Genomic DNA, 18,800 nt, shown 5'->3' on the forward strand with positions numbered 1-18,800 from the left:
TCTGGAATTGTTCAGTTTACAATTCCATGCTTCTTCTTTTAACCACCTTGTGGTTTTTCACTGTAGGCATGCCTAAGTTAGTGTTGAGCCACAAACTCAAGAAGACCTTTTAATGTAATTACTTTAAATGTAAATAAGTTAAATTATCCAAAGGTAGGGATTGACAGAATGGATTAAAATATTATGATACCACTATACATTATCTGCAGGAGACTCACTTTGTTTATACCTTGTTGTGGGTTCAGAAAATGCAGTGAAAACAAGATTCAGAAGATACCTACATCCTCCCAACCAAAAAATAAAAATAAATACAACAACAACAAAACTGACAGAAACAAATACACACTTGGTTTACTGATGCTGTATTTAATAAAGATTTTCAGTGGGACAAATGTGAGGTCCAATGGGATAACTAAAAGAAACTTTGAACCAAAGGCAAAGAATGTTTTGGGTAAGTTCATTTAATTAAGATCCAAACTAAATATATATAAATATATTGGCTAAATCTAAGAGAAACAATTTGTGCATTGTCTTTGTTCTGGAGCCACAAAGTATGTAATTATATTGATTAGATAGATTATTAAGTGACATTTGCCTTTATCATAGTTTATTAGAACAATATTCCATAGAATATTAGATACGAAGTTTGCATTGATTATTAAAGAACCTGCGGAAAGCATTTTTTACCTCTTTGTTCCTTAGGCTGTAGATTAAGGGGTTAAGCATGGGGATCACTAAAGTGTAAAATACGGAGGCCATTTTGTCAGTTTCAAAAGAATGGGCAGATTTGGGCTGCATGTACATAAATAGCAGAGACCCATAGAATACAACTACCACTGTCAGATGAGAACCACATGTGGAGAAAGCTTTTTTCCTGCTCTCTGTAGAATGGATTTGAAATATGCATGTCAGAATTAGTATGTAGGACACTAGGACTACCAGGAGAGAAGAGATCAAATTCAATGCTGAAAATAGTATGATCAACAATCCTATTTCTTGTGCATTTGAGCAGAGTATAAGTAACAAGGGAACATCATCACAATAGAAATGATTGATAACATTAGATCCACAGAAGGTCAGTGTGAAAATCTTAATAGTGAACAGTAGAGCCTGAAAGGTACTGTAAAGGTATGGAATGCCCACCAGCATGTAGCAAAGTCTCTGGGACATAATAACGTTGTAGAGCAAAGGGTTACAGATGGCCAAATAGCGGTCATAGGCCATAGCTGACAAGATGAAAAATTCACTGATAATGAACATAAGGAAGAAAGCCAACTGTGTGGCACATGCATAATAAGAAATGATATTTTGGTCCACAACAAAATTTACCAGCATCTTGGGACAGATGACAGTAGAATTACCAAGGTCAATGAAAGCCAGGTGTTTGATAAAAAAATACATAGGTGTGTGGAGGCGGGAGTCCACCTGGATCAAGGTGATCATGCCCAAATTTCCCACCACTGTGATCATGTAGATGATGAGGAAGACCCCAAAAAGAGGAACTTGAAGCTCAGGCTGCCGTGTGACTCCCATCAGAATGAACTCAGTCACTGACGTTAGGTTCTGTTTACCCATTGAGTCCAGTTAGCTATTCTGGGAAGAAACAGGTTGCTATCAGCTTTCATGTAGTATCATTTAAACAAATTATAATATTTGTAGACAGAATGTAGATTTTTCTTTGTAATAGGGATAGAAAAATAAATCCCACATCTGATTTCGAACTAAAATAAATGATAGAATCTTTTACTTCTCAGCAGGAAGGATCCATATGAAACCCATGCACTGATATGGATGATTAAACTCTAAATAGAGTCAGCATACCCACCGATTTTATTTGTTTATTTATTTATATATTTTTATACCCACCGATTTTAAAATAACACTGATATAGATTTATTTGACTATTTCATCTACGCAATTATATCACAATTTTTCTTTAATACACTTCCAATTTTGTATGAGAATTCCAGTGACATTTTGATATTCTTAAAGAAAGAAGCAGAAGTAATATGGAGCTAATGAAGTTTGAGATTTAAGTTTCCTCAGTAGCATTTTCCCCTGGGTGGGGACTTAACAATGACTAATAAAGTGATATACCTTTATAAAAGTTAAAAATGTAAAATATTTTTGCCTTGGTCAATTAAGCCCACTTTCTCTCTCCATTCCAACCTCTGCTACATCATACTTCAGCTAATATCAAGTTGCATTGGCATGTCTGCAGGAATTTGTGGGATCCATTTAAGGGGAGATTGAGTAAATAATACTTTATTTGATGGTTAGTGAGTATATCTATATGTTTCAAAAATCAACGATATTTATCACAGAATAGTGTTATCCATTCTGGTGTAAGAACAGCTTCTAAGAACACCTCTACCACCCAAAAGACTGAGATATATATAGAATTTCATTAATAAAAGCATATTGATAGATTTTATGATGCTTTTGACTATTGATTTGTTTACAACTAAACTTTTAAGATTACTTTTCCACTCTAAGTAAATATTTACATTTATATTACAACTTACATGTATCATTTTTATTTCCTTTTAAAAAAAATAAAACAAAATCTCAAATTACTATAAGCTTCAAAATGCAGAAGATTTGGATCCATTCCTGGGGTGCCCGGTGGTGAATTTGATTAAGCATCTGACTCTCAGTTTTGGTTTAGGTTGTCATCTCGGGGTCATGAAATCTGGCCCAGTGTCAGGCTCTGGGCTCAGCAGGGGTCTGCTTAAGACTCTCTCTCCTTCTTTCTCTGCTCATCCCCCCTCGTCAAATAAATAAATAAGTCTTTTTAATTTTATTCTTTTTTTATTTTTTAAAGATTTATTTGTTTATTTATTCATGAGAGACACAGAGAGGCAGAGACATAGGCAGAAGGAGAAGCAGGCTCCATGCAGGGACCCGATGTGGCACTCCATCCCACAACTCTGGGATCACACCCTGAGCTGAAGGCAGGCACTCAACCACTGAGCCACCCAGGCATACCAAATAAGGTGTTTTTTTTTTTTAATTATTTTATCTATTTATTTGACTGAGATAGAGTGAACACACATATGTGCATGAGTGGGGCAAGGGGCAGAGGAAGAGAGAGAAGCATGCTCCCCTCTGAGCAGGGAGCCAAGAGGTAGGGCTCTATCCCAGGACCCTGGGATCATGATTGGGATCATGACCTGAGCCAAAGGCAAACATTTAACTGCCTGAGCCACCCAGGCACTCCAATAAATAAATCTTAAAAAAAAAAAAAACAAAACAGACTGGGATCCCTTCCTGCTAAAATATACAGTTTATATCAATATTCAGGAATTTTGAATATTGAATTTTATATACTATATTTCCTCTACTATGATTATTTATATGCATAGATTAATCCTTCCACTGTGGATATGATGAAGCATTTAACATATTTATTTGAGCACTTATTAGCTTATTTCTTGAACTGTAAAATGGTATAGTGTGAGTATAGCACTGTCATTTGCAAAACTTTCAGTGCTGTCTTTCCTTTATCATTTCATAAAATTTACACAGGAAGTCAATAAAACAAAGTGATTGAAGACAGTGAAACTGCTTTAGCTTAACCCACCTGGATTCCTTCCTTTCACACTCAGTTTCTCAGTGAACACATGGAACTCTGTAAGCATGACTTTCCACTAGAGAAATAATTGGAGTTGAACAGATAAAAAGAATAGAATTACTATAATGTAATGAGATGTCTAGCTTTAGCCTGCACAACGGTCAGTCCGAATGAGTCAATGTACACACTTCTGCCAATCAAAGGGAACTCCCGGGAGCCTACCACAAGGTCAGCTAGAGCCTGAAGCTACTTGGTGGCAGTTGTCAGAACTCTCAGAATCTGCTAGTTTTTAGTGTCAAGTGAGCCAATTTGATTCCAGGAATGGGGACGGAGAAGTGAGGGAATACTGGAGATTGGTGAGCCACTTCTACCCCATTTTGACAGATATTGTCTGCTGTTTTTCCATTGGGTCCCACCTTCCTTTCAGGGCATTTTGTTTTTCACAAATAAGCACCAAGTGTTGCAGGAGATGCTAGGATGGATATTCCTGCAGAATGAAAAATGCCCTGAGCCAACAAAGGGATTCAGAATCCCAGTACTGGTCCTAACACTTTGAAGTCTTTAATGTATTGCTAATAATTATTCTAGTGTTTGTTGATTTCATTTCCCTTTTCGGTATCAGTTATTACCTCCCTCTGAAGACTTCTGGATTCTTTTACCCTGCCTATTCTTTTTTTCATATTAATTTTTATTTTATTATGGTAAGAATATTTCACAAGAGATCTACCTCATTAAAAGGTGTTTAAATGTACAATAGAGTATTGCTAACTATAGGCACAATGTTGTATAACACATCTCTACATCTTATTCATCTTGTGTTAACTGGAACTTTATACCTGTTGATTAGTAATTCTCCATGTGATCTAGGAACCCTACTTCTGAGTATTTATCAAAAGAATTACTATCAAGATTTTAAATAGATATTAATGCCCTGTCCATTCTTCTTATGTTGAAGTGGATTTCTGGAGAGTTTTGAACATCATGATGTAAATGTTTTAAATACTTCCATTAGAGAAGGCAGTATATAAAACATATGCAAAGGGATGACTTTTCAATCTTTAGACATGGTAATATTAGTAAGGAGTTATATGAGGTTCTGAGCTTTCTCCATAACTCTTAGAAGTCATTCTATATTTTGCCAGGCTACTCAATCAGTTTGTAAAGCCCATTCTGCACAAATGAACAAGTAGTAAGCATCTAGTTGAGAAAACAAATGAACAACTTAAAATATCTACAAGCTCATGACTGTGAGTCCTTATATTAAAATTATATGTAGTTTATAAAATACTGCATGGGAAATATATATCTTAAAATATTCTTTTTCAAATATTTCTCTGGATATATTTATCTGAAAGAGAATTATTAAACCACATAAGACATATACTAAAAATTATTTGTTGTTTATCTGAAAGTCATTTGTAACTTGGCATTCTGTATTTTACTTAGAAATCCTAACCTTAATAGTTTCTAATTGATGAGACCAGTGATGCTTTTTTTCAGATAACGTCCTCCTCACTTCTAATATCCAAATTCCACTGTTGATTATCACAAAGCAAATGGATCTATGATATCTAGTCAATTCATATAATTTTTTAAAAAGATTTTGTTTATTTATTCATGAGATACACACACAGAGAGAGGCAGAGACATAGGCAGAGGGAGAGGCAGGTTTCCTGCGGGGAGCCTGATGCAGCACTCGATCCCAGGACTTCAGGATCATGACCTGAGCCAAAGGCAGATGCTCAATCTCTGAGCCACCCAGGTGTTCCAATTCATAGAATTTAGAGCCCCCAAAAGACCATTCCATTCCAGGAAAACTCCAATTAAAAAAAATATAATGAATTTTTGTGGTGTAGTAAGAAGAATCAGCTGTCACAGACCATAATAGCATCCATTGTCAGAAGCCAGGAATCATGGGAAATTACCAACACCCAGGTGATAATCAAAATGAACAAGTCTTATACACTCACCGTTCAACAATTGGGTTTTCTTCTTCTAGATTACTTTTATTTTTTCTTTGGGTTGGGAGAATTTATGCTTCTCTTCTCCTTATGATGCTCCCTGAGAAAGCCATATGTAATTCATTCAGATGATGATGCCCAAATCATCTGAGAGATTTTTAAAAATTGCTTTGTGTTTCCTACTAATTATCCAGGACATCCTACATATTCCCTAGTGAAAAACTGTAAGGGACAATTTAAGGAAAGGAACAAAACAACATAAATGCTCTGTACAGTTCCACAGAGACTTACGTGATATAAATGCACTCATTTGCACAGTCAATGATTACAGTAACAATGGAAAATACTTTGACATGGCCTTATCCCAGTAAAATTGGAATAGTTCCAAAAATCATGGATAAATTTGAAAATAGTATCATAATCAGAAAGGATTTTTCTTTGAATTTATTATTCACATACAAATATATTAGTGGCCACTGGGTTAAAATATATCATTTAACTTCAGTAAGTTAGATATTACTATTCTTATATTCAGAGGACACCAAGCTTAGATGATTTGCTCAAAGTCGCACAGTTGACAAGTAGAAGATTTGATATTAAAACCCTCATCTTTAAATGACTGATATACATGCCTTGTCCTTTCATATGGCAAATCTGTAACAATTATTGTAATGCAATGAGTTACTATAATGACTGGCTCAACTACAGTGTTTCCTGAGCTCAGATCCAATCAACCTTGGATATTTCCACCAACCTTAGATGTTTAGTGCAATCTCATTAAGGGTAAGATCTATTGTCCTGTTTTCAAATTCACTAGTTCTTTTACTGCAGTGTCTAGTCTGCTGTTAAAAAAGTGAACACAAACTATTCATGTCTAATAGTACCTCCTGCCCATAGAAACTCATTCAGGCTCTCAATCATAATTCCTGTTTCTCTTTTTAATGTACATATTTGCATTTAAATTCTTGCAAATATTTGCAACTGTTTTAAAGTCCCTTTCTGCTAATTCTACTATATCTGTTATTCCTAGGTCTAGTACTGATGATTTGTTTTTCCTGGGATTATGAATACCATTTTCCTACTTCTTCAACCTGCTGAGAAATAGAACTTTGTTTTTTTTTTTAAAGATGTTTATGTTCTTTTTTTAAAATTTTTATTTATTTATGATAGTCACAGAGAGAGAGAGAGAGAGGCAGAGACATAGGCAGAGGGAGAAGCAGTCTCCATGCACTGGGAGCCGACGTGGGATTCGATCCCGGGTCTCCAGGATCACGCCCTGGGCCAAAGGCAGGCGCCAAACCGCTGCGCCACCCAGGGATCCCAGAAATAGAACTTTGGATGCTAAACAACAAACATTCTACAGTTGAGTGGGAAATTTTTAAATCTTTCTTTAAACAGTGTTGTTTTATTTTGGCAGGGAGTTTATTTACTTTTATTTACTTGCAAATCTACTTAATCGTTTTGAGACTTAATATTGAGCTCTGTTAGAAGTATAGGGAATCCTTTCCTCTGGGGCAAGTTCTCTCTTTTGCTGTCTCCACTGGAAGCCTGAGATATTCAGCTTCCTCACTAAGGCTTGACAGAATTTGAATGTATCCCACCCTGGGTGAATCACTAGTTTTCATCATACAGATCCCTGGTAGTTGCTCCTGATCTGGGCTTATGGGGTCTCACCTTAATACGTATACTTTAGAGTCATTCAAAGTCTCAAATTCCATGCTAACATCTTAATCACTTTTCTTAGGTCTTCGCACTCAGTACTGAGCCTCAGTACTCAGCTTGCACATTCTGGGCACCTCAGCCCTTCCTGATCTGATTTTGTGCTTTCACTTCAACTTGACTAATGTGTCCTCCATGTGCCCCAATCACTGCCCCATGTCAGAAATTAGTAAACTTGCCCTTTCTGTCTCAGATCATAGTCCTGAACTGCCATTCGTCAAATATCTGAAAACATTTGTTACATATGTGTTGTCCTATTTGCCAGTTGTTTTCAGGAGCAGAGTTATTAAAATCCAAGATTCCAGTTACACAGATTGACAAGAGCCCTCAGGAAACACATGCTAGCAATTATCCCTTATCAGTCTGATTTTTAACATCCTTCTCATTATCCTCCATGATCATTATCCACTTTTTTCCCAGATTTTCCAGATTTCTATACATTCTGATGCAAGTGTCTTTGGGATGGTATTTATTCTCCAAACTTTTTAAAAATGAGTATTTCATTATTTTTTATAACCCCTTATTTCTACTGTGTAATGCCTAGAATATATCATCCAACAGTAAATATTAGTTTGATGAGTGTAAGTGATGTGGGAAGCAAAGGCAAAAGAAACAAAATTTCCTTACTACCTATAGTTCATTGACAAACTCTTGAAACAAACAGAGTAACCTTCCTCTGGGAGCTCAGCTGCCTTGATGTTAATACTTTGCTAAGGGCAAAAGGTAGTCTTAGTTTAACATTATCCCAATGCCCCATGATCCCATAAGTCTACTTTAACATAAAAAGATTCCTCTGGAAACTTCCTTTATCTCTATTCCCCCAAGATATATGTTAGCAATCATCTTCTAAGGATATAATCAACTGATCTACCTCTGAAAGGTCTCAGGACTGAGTTTTTACTAACCGGTAATAAATGATCTTTTCCTAACAATAGCTAGCCCTCTCAAGGTCCTGAAAACATTTTTTCCAAAACACCTGTCCTTAACCCCCTCCCCACTAGAAAATATAATCAGCCACTCCTCATGATCTCAGTACAGTTCTTCCTGTCCAAGGGTCCTGTTTTAATAAAACCACCTCTTTGCACCAAAAACATCTTAAGAATTATTTCTTAACTGTTGGCTCTGATCACCAATATCCTCCCTACATCATAAGCACTAACTCTAAACTGGATTTCTAGCAAGATTTTTCCCAACCCATTCTGCATGTTAGATTGAAAATAGAGATAGGTGTTTTATCACCATCAGAATTTGCTTGTTTAGTGTGTGTATGTGTTGCTTTTAAAGCAGTAACATTTGTCAGTTTCCTCATCTTAAATACAGTTTGTATTTATGAAGTTTGTAACAAGTCTAGAAACATCTATTTATCACTTAGTTAATTCACTTTTTTATTGAACTGATTATATTCATTATTGTTCCTATTATATTTTACTGATTTTCAAAAATCTCCCCATCTTTTGTTTGATATTTCCTTAAGTTCTTTATAGCATTTTAGTTAATTATGCACGTTAGGGAGATATATGAATCATAGGAAAATGTAAAGTCCCTTGAGAAACCGTGTTTCCTAAGGTTTCATCAGTTATGCTATAATGTGGAAGCAATACTAGAGCTCCTTAGAGGCCCATGTAAAGTGTATATATACATATATTCACACTTGTATCCAAAGTTGTCCTCTTAGAGGAAAAGAATGAAATATGTTAAAACTATTTATTAGTTTGCTATTCTGTTTGTTGTTCATTAATAGATAAGATTTGATTTCGATTACTTTACTTAGGGTTATCTTCAGATACATACTATTAATGTAATAGCTCTGTATATCATATAATCATTAACTTCAATTGTTTTTGACTAAAGAAAGAGTGGAAAGCCAGGGAAAGGGAATGAAGTTTTAAAGCTAAAGGTTTAAAATATTTTTTTTGGTAAGTTCAATTTATTTTGTAATTTTTTTCTTTTTTTATTTAAATTTCCTCATATTGAGCTGATTAGTCAGAAAATTTGTTTTAAATCTAATAGAATCATATGAGTGTTAAAAGTGTTAGAGGTCATTTCATCTAACTCCACATCCTATCATCCCATTCTACTTTAATATCACCTTAAATTTTGCAGAGGATGGCATCCCTGAAAACATGATATAATTGAATTTCTAAATTCCATTTGGAAATGCCATTTCTATGTTTACAACAAAACCTGTGTACAATACATAATCCTTCCTTGAGGAAATGTTTTTCAACTGGTGTTCCGAAAAGATGAGTCGGATAGTTACATAACTCTAACCAATACAACTTTCTGCAGTGATAGACATTTCTATAATTTGTTCTGTCCAGGATAATGATTACTAGTCATATATAGATATTGAGCATTTGAATGGGGAATAGATCACAGAATTGAAATTTTGTTCAATTTCAGTTTCTATGCAAATAGTCACATGAATAGCTACTGCATAAGATAGTTCAGAATATGATGGACAAATGTTATATTCAGTTTTGAAAAGTCTGGGGTTAACATTATTTGCATGTATTTGGTAAGTGTTTTGGTAGTTTTTAATTAGCATATGAGAAATTGTGAAAATTTATGGGGTAGTAATTTATCAAAGGAAATAAATCATTCAATTGCATTTACATTTAAATACATTTTAAATAAATAAACAAGAGATTTAAAATGGGGGAAAGGTAAATTGGTTGACTAAAGTACTTTTTTTCATGATTTATATTCATCCACATCTTCCTTTAAAAAATCTCACATAGCGATTACCTATCAATATATTTCTTATCTACTTACTTATCTATCACCTATTACCTATCCATGCATCTATCTCTATCATCTATCTTTCTATTATATCTTACTATCTTATCTATAATTTGAGTATTTATACGCCTAAAATATATAGCATTTTGCTTGTAATATCTCTTATTTTTTTCAGTAATCATGTGATATAGGTGTAATTGTATACAGTCTGAAAGAAGATAAATGAGTCTGCCCAAGTCAGTAAGTCAGTATGTGATAGCAACATATGTAAATCATTGGGTTAATGTTAACCACTTCTCTTTTGTACTACCTAAAATATATTAATTAAAATAAGTCAATAGAATATAGATAAGCCAAATTTTATTATTTTACTTCTAAAAATACACTCTTAAGTCTTTTTTTTTTAAGATTTTATTTATTTATTCATGAGAATCACAGAGAGAGAGGCAGAGACACAGGCTGAGAGAGAAGCAGGCTCCTCACAAGGAGCCTGATGTGGGACTGGATCCCAGGACCAGGATCACGCCCTGGGCTGAAGGCAGACACTCAACGCTGAGCCAACCAGGCATCCCACACTCTTAACTATTAAATGTAGAATATGGGAGAGAGTTCTATTCTATTACAGATATATTAATTCTTACAGAAACACAATACAAGCTGAATAAAATGTATATATAACCAAACTAATGGAAATTGGATTTAGAAAACCATAATGTTCATATACATTTATCATTATATAGAGGAAATGAAAAAAGTGCTCCAGAGAGTGATAGATGATCATGGCTACATACATTTTACATTTTATCCTTTCTCTATATATTGTGTACGAGAACTTATATAAAATTAGACCTATATTTATATATACATGTATATAGCAAGTAATTAAGTACATTGAATATTACACACATTATCTGTAGGTAAGCATTTGTATAATGACAAGTTAATAACAGAAATAACATAATTTATTCATTTGGGCCTCAGATAGCTTATGAAATCTTCTAACTGTTCTATTTAGGCAAGATGTAGTTTTCAGTGCTCTGGATCTCAGAGAAGATGATTCCATCTGTGCTACTCATCAAGAGGCATCAGAATAGGCCAGAGATCCCATTTAGGAGATCCAGAGATGCAATTTAAGAGCATCATCTTGAAGGTCAAGAGCATGGCATCATCTTGAAGGTAAACCCCTGCCTTATAATCTTTGCCAGTTCTCTGGTTATATCATAGTGCTGGTGTGGGTTAACTAAATAGTTAACAGGACAACTGATTTTAGAACTTCTTGTAATTTACTCCTTTTATATCTAAAAATGAAGAGTTGAAAACAGAGCTTAAATTGAACTTTGCAAATTCCCTTCACTTGCCATTATCGTTCCTCATGCTGGTATCAACTTCCTATAGAGGTATGATGAAGACAACTGAAACTTTTGAGAGCATCGGTGCTTTTTCACATATTTCCTTGTGGGATAGAATCATAAGTAGCCCTGAAATAAAGTCAAGAATCTAATCAAGCTTCTACTATTATAAATGAGGAGACTTTGAGGTGCATGGGTGGCTCAGTTGGTTAAGCATCTGCCTTGGGCTCAGGTCATGATATCTGGGTTCTGGGATAGAACCCCACATAAGGCTCCCTGCTTAGCGGGAAGTCTGCTTGTCCCTTTCCCTCTGACCCTTGCCCCCGCTCATGCTCACTCTCTCTCAAATAAATAAAATATTTAAAAACAAATAAATAAATGAAGTGACTTAGGTTCAGCAAAATAATGATTTATTCAAGGGCACAACTCTATACATGTTTGTATTTGTCTTTAATAAATACCAGATTGTCCTGTCCCTTCTAATCTCCTTATTTTTCCATCTCAGATTTCAAGACAAGGAATTACCAAATGGCCAAAGAATTTCACAGCTGTAACTGAATTTATTCTTTTGGGACTGACAGACCACCTTGACCTGAAAATTATACTTTTTGTGTTGTTCTTGGTGATTTATGCGATTACCTTGCTGGGGAATCTGGGTATGATCTTCATAATCCAAATAACTCCCAAGCTCCACACACCCATGTATTTTTTCCTCAGCTGCCTTTCATTTGTGGATGCCTGCTATTCATCTGTTATTGCACCGAAAATGCTGAACAGCTTCTTGGTTGTGAAGGAAACCATCTCATTCTCTGCCTGCATTGTGCAACATTTGTTTTTTGGGGTGTTTATTACCACAGAAGGCTTCTTGTTGTCAGTGATGGCATATGACCGTTATGTGGCCATTGTCAACTCTTTGCTTTACAGTGTAGCCATGTCTAAGAGAACATGTGTAGGGTTGGTCATTGGGTCATTCATAGGTGGAATGATTAACTCATTGACACACACAGTAAGTTTAGGCAGACTGTCCTTCTGTGGGTCCAATGTTGTCAGCCACTTCTTCTGTGATATTCCCTCACTCCTAAAGCTATCATGTTCTGATACTACCATGAATGAATTGTTGCTCTTAACTTTCTCTGGAGTCATTGCCATGGCCACCTTCTTGATTGTGATCATTTCCTACGTGTTTATTGCTGTTGCTATTCTGAGGATCCGCTCAGCAACAGGCAGACAGAAAGCCTTCTCCACGTGTGCCTCCCACCTGACTGCTGTGACCATATTCTATGGTACTTTAAGCTTTAGCTACATCCAGCCAAGTTCCCAGTATTCTGTGGAGCAGGAGAAGGTGGTGTCTGTGTTCTATACACTAGTGATTCCCATGTTAAACCCACTTATTTACAGTCTGAGGAACAAAGAGTAAAGGATGCTGTCAAAAGGGCCATCGAAATGACACATTTCCCTTGTTAATTTCAAGTCCCTGCTAACCCTACAACAGTGTCTGCCAGTCAGTTCTTACTTCTGTCAATTTCATGAATGTTAAAGCTTTTAAAGATTGTATAGATCTTTTCATTCTACACACTTATTTGTCATATATGGAGGTAAGCGGAAAAGGCAAGCTATTTAATTCATATAGTTGTATCACAAAAACAGTAACCTATCATATAGATCCTCTATTCTAGGATGTAAATCATTGAATCAATGCAAAATACAGTATTATATTTCTATTTTTCCATGATTTAGAGAAAATAATTGTATAATAACACTTGCAATTAAGAACATAAAAATAGAGTAGTTACTAAAAAATAATTTTTTTCTCAAAATTCCCAGAATATAGATATAATTGTATAGCTGACTTTTACCTTTGTTGGCTTATATTTTAATCTAAAGAGTGATTGTGGTATTGTGACTTGTAACAAGAAATATATATTTGGTCTTTATCCAACATCTGGCACAGAGCTTCAAAAATTCTTGGAATTTGGCAAGTGGTAAGAGAAAAAAAGATGTCAATGAGGTAACTTTTGGAAGTACCTCAGGTTGGGGGCTGTTGCCCGAGGAATGACCTTGAATACATGGATGAAGATTTCAGTTCTACCACCTGATTTCTGGGGATGGAAGAGGGGCTGGAGATCAAATCAATTATCAATGGCCAGCGATTTAAGTAATCTTGCTGTGCAATGAAGCCTCCATAAATACTCAAAAGGAATGTGTTTAGAAACCTTCAAGATTGGTGAACCAGAACACTTCCAAAGTGACTGTCCCAGCCAGGCCTAAAATTCAATGAAGACAGAAGCTCCATTCTTCTGGATCTTACTCTTTGTAGCTCTTCATCTGGCTGTTGATTTGTATCCTTTGACATTCTTTGTAATATACCAGTAATCTAGTGAGTAAACTGGTTACCTGAGTTCTGAGAGTTGCTATAGCAAATGTATCAAGGCAAGGAATGGGGTCACTGAAACCTCTAGTTTGGACTCAGTTGGTCAGAAGCACAAGTAACACCTGGTCTTGGGTTGAGTTGAATTGTAAGTGGACATTTCTTACCACTAACATCAACAGAATTGGACTGAAGAGGGAGATCTCTCAGGCTGCCTGGGCAATGTCAGAAGCCTTCAGTTCTGACCACTAGGATGTAATGTTCTGGCTGAAAATTACATAAAGATTTAACTGTGGATAAAAATGTGGGAAAACTACACACACACACACACACACACACACACACACACTGGAGTTTGGGTATAGAATCATTCCACCTCAGCTTTTTCAAACACTTGTTATTTGATCCGTATTTCCTGCTTTTCTAGGTCTTAATCTCTGAAGAGGGAGCAAGGTTGCCCTCTGAGTACTTTTGAGAGTATAACAGGAGCTTCAAGATTTCTACTTCAAATGTTTCAGTTCTAGTTCTTAAAGAGTAATTTCTTAAAGAGTAATTTTGCAGTAAAATTCAAGACCTTCTTTCCTTTTAAGTCTCCTGTTCAAGATTTATTATTATTATTATTTTAAGGATTTATTTATTTCTTCATGAGAGACACAGAAAGAGAGGCAGAGACATAGGCAGAGGGGAAGCAGACTCCTTATGGGGAGCTTGATGCAGAATTTGATCCCAGGACACCAGGATCATAACCTGAACCAAAGGCAGACAATCAACCACTGAGCCACTCAGGTGTCCCTCTTGTTCAAGATCTAAAACAAAAAATGCCAAGAACATACACTGAAAACTTATCATTTACAAAAATTCCATTGAATACATTTAAAAATCAGACTATGTAAGCTAACACAAACTTATTGCCTTAATTCTGTAAGTACTCAGTGACTTGTTAGTTTTCCTTCTTTTAATAATGCCAACCTTTACCATTAGCAAACAGAAATAAATTTGAGGGAAACATGTTTGCATTAACATTAAACTAAATTGAATTAAATACATTTTTTTTCTGTATTTTTGAACTGTTAAGGTCAGTAGACACAATCTGGGATTCTCAAATCCTGTGAGTCAGTTGAAGAAATATTCAAGTGATTTTACTGTAGCTGGTTTATAATGCACAGGCCAAGCATATTCAATTGATCAACAAAAATTTCTCTATGTGAAATGGAAAAGGCAGTTTTAGACATTCCTGTGATAAAAATACAGTTGTAAAATGACTGTATTTACAAATAGATTTGGAATATATATGATATGGATAGGAATCAATTTAAAATATTTATGGCTAATGCCATAAAATGACTTCCAACAATAAAATAAGTCATCATAATTATAATATTATTAATAATGCATGTCAATATATATACAGAATACATGCATAACTCATTTTATTGTGCTTTACTTTATTGCACTTCACAGATGTTGTTTTTCGTTTTTTGTTGTTTTTTTACAAATGGAAAGTTTGTGGCAACTCTGCATCAAGCAAGTGTATTAGCACCAATATTCCAATAGCATTTGCTCAAGGCTTAACTGACTAAACCATCCAGGAGCCCTTGGATTATATTTTATATTGTCTGTTTAACTGGCTTTCTTTGACAATGTGCCAGCAGGAGGGAAGAGGGAACTGCCTCATGACTGCCACATGGAGAAAGCAGTACAGATTCCCGACTTGGTTTCTGTTGACACCTCTGGTTTTCAGTAGCTCTTTCAATGGTTGATTCATGAAGTGTCTTTTCATGTGGTTAATAGACATTCCTGAGTCATACCTTGTTCCTTTTATTTGTCTTGGACTCTTGGTTTTGGCTCAGGTCTTGATCTCAGGGTCCTGTGTTGGGCTCCATGTTCAAGATTCTCTCTCTCTCTCCCTCTGCTTCTCTCCCTCCACACACTCTCTCTGTCTCTCTAAAAAATAAAATAAAATCCAATGTCTTATAATATAAAAATGTTCATGTTTCAGATCTGTTAAAGACACCAGACACGAAGGTACAAATATTGTATAAGTACGTTTCCATGAAATGTCCCGATGGATGAAATCATAGAGGTAGGAAAGAAATTGTTGCATGAGGCTGGGGTTTGGAGGTGTTGACAGGAAATGAGGACTAACTACTAGGAGACACAAGATCTCTTTCTGGGGTAATGAAAATTTCCTAAAATTGATTGTGGTGTTGGTTGTACAATTCTATGAATATACTGTAATCATTGAATTGTACACTCATAATGGGTGAATGATATCGCTTCTAAACTATATCTCAATAAAACTGCTATAAAAATAAACAGCAACGGGAAAAAAAGTCAACTTATGTGACTATTAGTAGATATGAAATCAGGAGGTTAATCTATATAATTCACCCTCCAAGAGAGAGAAACCACATTTATTTAATAGGTATTAAGTTCTTTATGGCTAGACAAAAATATGTGAAGTTTAATGACTTTGAAAAAAATAAAGCTCTGAAAGATGCCTTTCTAAATCACTGTTTTGGAAATAAGTCTATAATTTCTATGGAATCAATGTGCATGCACTGTGATGGCCAAGGGAAAATTCTATGAAGAAGTAAGTTTTTAAAATGCCAATATTCTCTATGCAGAATAAAAACTGAATTTTTCCTTTTTCTACTCTATGGTTAATTGATTTCTATTATCTGAAGTTATAGAGCAATATATTGAGCTATGAATTATATAAATAGGCAGATCCCTCTGACCATGTCTTGCTATTCTTTCATGAATTATGCCATGTAAGTTTGTTGGGATTTAGAGATGATCATACAAAATATTTTAATCCTTATCATCAAGGAGACAATAAAGACTATAAATATAACAATAACTTCTACTCAAATATGACACAGTAAGGAATGGGAAGGCGTGCCTTAATAGTTCTAGGATGTATCACTCACACATCCTAGAAATTTGAATAGACTTCCTCGGGTAACATGACTTCTGGGACTTCTCTACCTCACAGCATTTCTATTCAGCTCTCCAATAGTTCCTTTTTCTCCAGGGAATTCTGAGATATATGTGGTACCGGTTGGCATTTCCCATAGCCTTCTTCTTTCCCAATGGTGCCCTTCTCTAATTAAGAAATCATAAGCAGATGCAATATGACATCTGGGAATATTATGATTATTGTGGGTTATTAAATATTTGATGAATCACAGATCATTCCTTACTCTAAATATATAAATATTTATCTAAATAAATACCTTAACTTTCATACCTAACCTTATCAATCTGTATTCTCTCTCATATTTTCAGGAGCTCTTTCTTTCAATGACACCTATAGGTTGATTAATAAAGTTTTTTATGAGGTTGATAGAATTATAACTTGTTCTTTTACTTGTGTAATCACTCTGGTGGGCAGCCTTTGGACGCTTACATGAATCAGGGCAATATTCAATATATTGCTAGGTGCTTTTCACATCTTAGCCTAAATAAATTGTACACTCTAAAATAACATAGTGGCCAACCTTCATAATGGCATGTGATGCTCTGCTTTTCGCCACTGTGTCATGCATGTAATGGGTCACTCAATAAATATTGGCTCTTCAAAAGTTATGGACTGTTGAGCTTCATGGCTTTCACCAGCTCCACAGTACAACAGTATCAGAGTAAATATATTCTTACGTCCTTAAGTTAATTTCCCAAATTGCTGAAGCTCAGAAGAAATTTCTGCAAAGCTTAAGGAGCAGAGGGTGATGGGAATAAATATACAGGTCTATGTTCTATCTCTTATGGTGTTCAGCAGAATTCTTACTACAAATCATTAGCAATAGCCTGCTTCTCCTTACCCTTCATTTCTCAAAGGTAGCTCTTAGAACAGAAATCATTTCTTGAAATAGAAACCACCTTGTTTGTTTATTTTTTGGATGTTTCTGACAACTTAATGATATTTCTTTCCTCGGGTAACATGACTTCTGGGACTTCTCTACCTCACAGCATTTCTATTCAGCTCTCCAATAGTTCCTTTTTCTCCAGGGAATTCTGAGATGTATGTGGTACCGGTTGGCATTTCCCATAGCCTTCTTCTTTCCCAATGGTGCCCTTCTCTAATTAAGAAATCATAAGCAGATGCAATTTGACATCTGGGAATATTATGATTATTGTGGGTTATTAAATATTTGATGAATCACAGATCATTCCTTACTCTAAATATATAAATATTTATCTAAATAAATACCTTAACTTTCATACCTAACCTTATCAATCTGTATTCTCTCTCATATTTTCAGGAGCTCTTTCTTTCAATGACAACCTATAGGTTGATTAATAAAGTTTTTTATGAGGTTGATAGAATTATAACTTGTTCTTTTTACTTGTGTAATCACTCTGGTGGGCAGCCTTTGGACGCTTACATGAATCAGGGCAATATTCAATATATTGCTCTTCTTTGGGGAGGTGCTTTTCACATCTTAGCCTAAATAAATTGTACACTCTAAAATAACATAGTGGCCAACCTTCATAATGGCATGTGATGCTCTGCTTTTCGCCACTGTGTCATGCATGTAATGGGTCACTCAATAAATATTGGCTCAACAAAAAGGGCTTCACTTTTTTTGTTGTTGTTGTTTTGTTTTGTTTTGTTTTAAAGTTATGGACTGTTGAGCTTCATGGCTTTCACCAGCTCCACAGTACAACAGTATCAGAGTAAATATATTCTTACGTCCTTAAGTTAATTTCCCAAATTGCTGAAGCTCAGAAGAAATTTCTGCAAAGCTTAAGGAGCAGAGGGTGATGGGAATAAATATTCCCCTTACAGGTCTATGTTTTTTTTGAGAGGAAAGAATATCTATCTCTTATGGTGTTCTCAGCAGAATTCTTACTACAAATCATTAGCAATAGATTTTTGGCATTTTTGGGAATTCTGCTTCTCCTTACCCTTCATTTCTCAAAGGTAGCCAAACATCTTAGAACAGAAATCATTTCTTGAAATAGAAACCACCTTGTTTGTTTATTTTTTGGATGTTTCTGACAACTTAATGATATTTCTTGTCCCTCCTCCAATTTATTACAGATTTATTCAGGCTTTGTCCTGCATTCTCTTTGTTATGGCG

General features: G+C 35.2%; 2 protein-coding genes across 2 annotated transcripts; one reads left to right on the top strand and one right to left on the bottom strand.

Moving 5' to 3' along the window:
- The first annotated feature begins 244 nt into the window (after positions 1–244).
- LOC112663674 (olfactory receptor 1052) lies at positions 245–12,832 on the top strand. The gene is made up of 3 exons (XM_035701990.2): positions 245–451; positions 11,012–11,172; positions 11,851–12,832. Exon 3 carries the CDS (start codon positions 12,004–12,006, stop codon positions 12,760–12,762), a length of 759 nt encoding a protein of 252 aa, XP_035557883.2. The 5' UTR covers positions 245–451; positions 11,012–11,172; positions 11,851–12,003; the 3' UTR covers positions 12,763–12,832.
- On the bottom strand, positions 634–1,575 carry LOC112663673 (olfactory receptor 8K5). Its single transcript, XM_025452747.3, has one exon. The coding sequence runs from the start codon at positions 1,573–1,575 to the stop codon at positions 634–636; it is 942 nt and encodes a 313-aa protein (XP_025308532.3).
- Positions 12,833–18,800: the final 5,968 nt, after the last annotated feature.

The sequence above is a fragment of the Canis lupus genome, chromosome 18 (genome assembly GCF_003254725.2).
Source record: "Canis lupus dingo isolate Sandy chromosome 18, ASM325472v2, whole genome shotgun sequence".
Classification (NCBI taxonomy): domain Eukaryota; kingdom Metazoa; phylum Chordata; class Mammalia; order Carnivora; family Canidae; genus Canis; species Canis lupus.

Coding starts and splice junctions, on each gene's coding strand:
- LOC112663673 (XM_025452747.3), bottom strand. CDS start 1,575: ATGGGTAAACAGAACCTAACGTCAGTGACTGAGTTCATTCTGATGGGA.
- LOC112663674 (XM_035701990.2), top strand. CDS start 12,004: ATGATCTTCATAATCCAAATAACTCCCAAGCTCCACACACCCATGTAT.